Source organism: Nerophis lumbriciformis, linkage group LG35 (assembly GCF_033978685.3).
Source record: "Nerophis lumbriciformis linkage group LG35, RoL_Nlum_v2.1, whole genome shotgun sequence".
Taxonomy (NCBI): Eukaryota; Metazoa; Chordata; class Actinopteri; order Syngnathiformes; family Syngnathidae; genus Nerophis; species Nerophis lumbriciformis.
Genome location: NC_084582.2, coordinates 18,825,584 through 18,830,000, shown reverse-complemented (window position 1 = coordinate 18,830,000; position 4,417 = coordinate 18,825,584). Strand labels below are relative to the sequence as shown.

Genomic DNA, 4,417 nt, shown 5'->3' with positions numbered 1-4,417 from the left:
AATATGTTCTTTTTTTGGGGGGGGGGATCGCTTTATATACAGACAAAAATTAGTTGCTAAGTTGAGGGAAAAATACACAATTTCACTCGAGTTCTTGTTTTATTATAATAATTATCATTAATGTCACATCTAACAAATATGTCAACATTTTATACACTTTGTGACGTACAAACTGACCACTCTGTCAATCTAATATAATCAAAACAATGCAGATCCAGTTTGTATTGAAAATGTCTGAGAAGTTGTCATTTAACAGTATTATTACTATGACGCTGGCATGTTGACAAATATTTTAAACTGTTTTGTTTTTATAGTTATACAAGAGTTTTTTTTATACAATATAATATTATGTTATGTTATAAAATGTCATTACATTACATTAAATTATGTTATATTATAGTACATAATATTAGGTTAGATTGTACAAACATTTATGTACATCTACATACTTTATTTGTATTGGAAAATGTCATAATTGTAAAAACATAGTATTGATATATTATGAAAAATGCTATTTTGTTAGACTATTTATGATTAGTTTCACACACAGGCCTGCATAATACCGGTACATTAAAAAAAGCAGTTCATACTTTTCAGATTACCGGTAATATAGATAATGGTCATATATTGCCGTTGAATTTCCTCCATAGATTCTCAAACCGGCCGTGGAAAAGAAGAGAAGAGATCGAATAAATAACAGTCTTGCAGAACTGAGAAGCTTATTGTTGACAAACACAGCAGACCCAGTGAGTTGCCATGAAATACGACAGCATGCATTTGTGGTGGAAAGTGTATTATTGTTCACATCAATAAATATCGCCAACAGCGTCTGCAGAATCCCAAGATCGAGAAGGCGGAGATTCTGGACTTGGCTGTGGAGTATCTTCACAAGTGGACAGAGGGCAAGAAGCTGAGCAATGGTTAGTCCTGCTGTGTGTTGTGCTGTGACCTTGACGTGCACCACCTAATGACCATGTGTGCACCAGCAGATGTCGGCAGTGGTGCGGTAAGTCCTCCTCTCATCACCGTAGAGGGTGCAGGTTTTCAGCAGTGTGTGGCCCAAATGGCCTCCTACATGCACAAGATCCCACCGGCACAGAGAGCCCACCTCATGGAGGGGCTGAAGCACCACACGGAGAAGCAGCAGCAGCAGCAGGCCTACAATGCGCCATCTTTAAACTGTATAATCAGACTCCCGGATGCGGCGTCGGCAGAGGCCATTTGCACATCTGAGAGTAAAGACAACTCCCTGCTCTTCGTTCATTCCCCGCCTCAGCCTCACGCTTGCTCCACGCCGCTCCACACGCCTCCCACCTCCCCCTGGTTCTCTACTTCCTCTCCTGCTTTCCCCTCCTTTGCCTGTCACTTCTCCTTCCCCCCCAGTCTGTCACCCCCGTCGGCCAACACCTCCTTCTCCTCGCTCCCGCACTCCCTCCACACGCTGGCTTCCGCCTCGCCCACGGCATTCCACTACCCGCCTGTCACCTCGCTCAGGTCGCCTCCTCACCCCATGCAGAGGTCATCTGCACTCATGTGGAGACCCTGGTTTTAATGCCCCCTAGTGGAGGGACACTCTAAAGACATTTCAACAGATCATGCCTGCAATGTACATACATGTTTATTTGTTGTTAATAAATCCCATACATGCTGCGTGTTGTTTTTCAAGTCACTGTTAAGATCTGACTCGGGGTATATATTCCAGGCCTCCATACATACACAAGACTCCTAAAGGCAGTTCAGGAGTGGAAGACTGACATCAAGTACAAACCCCGTTTCCACATGAGTTGGGAAATTGTGTTAGATGTAAATATAAACGGAATACAATGATTTGCAAATCCTTTTCAACCCATATTCAATTGAATGCACTACAAAGACAAGATATTTGATGTTCAAACTCATAAACTTTATTTTTTTTTTGCAAATAATAATGAACTTAGAATTTCATGGCTGCAACACGTGCCAAAGTAGTTGGGAAAGGGCATGTTCACCACTGTGTTACATCACCTTTTCTGTTAACAACACTCAATAAACGATTGGGAACTTAGGAAACTAATTGTTGAACTTTGAAAGTGGAATTATTTCCCATTCTTGTTTTATGTAGAGCTTCAGTCGTTCAACAGCTGTCGTATTTTACGCTTCATAATGCGCCACACATTTTCGATGGGAGACAGGTCTGGACTGCAGGCGGAACAGGAAAGTACCCACACTCTTTTTTTACGAAGCCACGCTGTTGTAACACATGCTGAATGTGGCTTGGCATTGTCTTGCTGAAATAAGCAGGGGCGTCCATAAAAAAGACGGCGCTTAGATGGCAGCATATGTTGTTCCGAAACCTGTATGTACCTTTCAGCATTAATGGTGCCTTCACAGATGTGTAAGTTACCCATGCCTTGGGCACTAATGCACCCCCATACCATCACAGATGCTGGCTTTTGAACTTTGCGTCGATAACAGTCTGGATGGTTTGCTTCCCCTTTAGTCCGGATGACACGATGTCGAATATTTCCAAAAACAATTTGAAATGTGGACTCGTCAGACCACAGAACACTTTTCCACTTTGCATCAGTCCATCTTAGATGATCTTGGGCCCAGAGAAGCCGGCGGCGTTTCTGGATGTTGTTGATAAATGGCTTTCGCTTTGCATAGTAGAGCTTTAACTTGCACTTACAGATGTAGCGACAAACTGTATTTAGTGACAGTGGTTTTCTGAAGTGTGCCTGAGCCCATGTGGTGATATCCTTTAGAGATTGATGTCGGTTTTTGATACAGTGCCGTCTGAGGGATCAAAGGTCACGGTCATTCAATGTTGTTTTCCGGCCATGCCGCTTACGTGGAGTGATTTCTCCAGATTCTCTGAACCTTTTGATGATATTATGGACCGTAGATGTTGAAATCACTAAATTTCTTGCAATTGCACTTTGAGAAACGTTGTTCTTAAACTGTTTGACTATTTGCTCACGCAGTTGTGGACAAAGGGGTGACCCTCGCCCCGTCCTTTCTTGTGAAAGACTGAGCATTTTTTGGGAAGCTATTTTTATACCCAATCATGGCACCCACCTGTTCCCAATTAGCCTGCACACCTGTGAGATGTTCCAAATAAGTGTTTGATGAGCATTCCTCAACTTTATCAGTATGTATTGCCACCCTTCCCAACTTCTTTGTCACGTGTTGCTGGCATCAAATTCTAAAGTTAATGATTATTTGCAAAAAAAACAGTTTATCAGTTTGAACATCAAATATGTTGTCTTTGTAGCATATTCAACTGAATATGGGTTGAAAATGATTTGCAAATCATTGTATTCCGTTTATATTTACATCTAACACAATTTCCCAACTCATATGGAAACGGGGTTTGTAGATAGATTTGATCCATTTAGATTAGATTGCATTTAACTGTCTTGGACCCTCGTGTCCTCAGGGAAATCAAGCAGCAACACAGGCTTGGTTGTCACGTGAGTTCATCTTCACGCTCACCAGAGGGCACTGTTTCTCAAATTGTGATACGCAAATGTGTGCAATGAGAAGTAGAGCTCGCCTACATAGTGTTCTCTAAAGCAGGGGGCACCCAAGCCTATTGCCTCCAAGGGCCAAAATGAAAATGTGCACCAGTGGGCCCTGAGCTAAACAAAAGTTTTGTAGTTTAATCCAATACCGCCATTATTTAAGGAAGTGGAGATCATCATGTTGGATAGATGACAACATGTTAGACTAGCGGACATGCCTTCAGTCACTACGTTTCCATGCACTAAATTAGTCTGATTTGTCAAATAGTTAGTTTTTTTGTATTTTCGCACCTACGTATGAAGTCCCATTGTCCATGCACACTCCCTAATGCAGAGGTGTCAAACTCATTTTAGCTCAGGGGCCGCATGGAGGAAAATCTGTGCACACGCGCGGCGGACTGTTAAAATCATGGCATTAAAAGTAAAAAATAAAGACAACTTCAGATGGTGTTCTTTGTCCTACTTTGGCCAAAAATAGAACAAACACATTCTGAAAATATTACAATAAAAATATAGAAAAAAATACCGGCAGCGGTAAAGTTTAGATCCATGAAGGAAAGAAGAAAGTGAGTGAATGTGAATAACTGAATACATTTATATATGCATAAAAATGTGTTTTCTTTTATATTATTTTTTTAATTAATCAAGTAACGTTTATGACAACCTTTTTCCAAAACACAATATAGAATGTGAGATATAACAGGATAATGCATACATTTATCATTTGTTTTCAAAACGTTTACAAAAAAGTGGGACCCCAAACATTTTCTGTGGGGCCCCATTTTTACGACTTGATGGGGTCCCTGGGACCCCCATTTTGAAAATTCCTAGCGCCAACGCTGATCAGAGTCAGAATCAGAAATACTTTGTTAATCCCCGAGGGGAAATTAAGATGGAGTATTAATGTGTACAAA

The 4,417-nt window shown here is 41.0% G+C and overlaps 1 protein-coding gene across 1 annotated transcript in view; it reads left to right on the top strand.

Annotated features, from left to right (window-relative positions):
- LOC133575426 (protein hairy-like) overlaps nt 1-1,572 on the top strand; it is a 1,681-nt gene extending 109 nt beyond the window's left edge. The window contains exons 2-4 of the mRNA XM_061928152.1: nt 651-746; nt 827-920; nt 990-1,572. Coding sequence (XP_061784136.1) covers nt 651-746; nt 827-920; nt 990-1,552 — 753 coding nt within the window. The 3' untranslated portion in view covers nt 1,553-1,572. The remainder of the gene's footprint in view (nt 1-650; nt 747-826; nt 921-989) is intronic.
- Nucleotides 1,573-4,417: the final 2,845 nt, after the last annotated feature.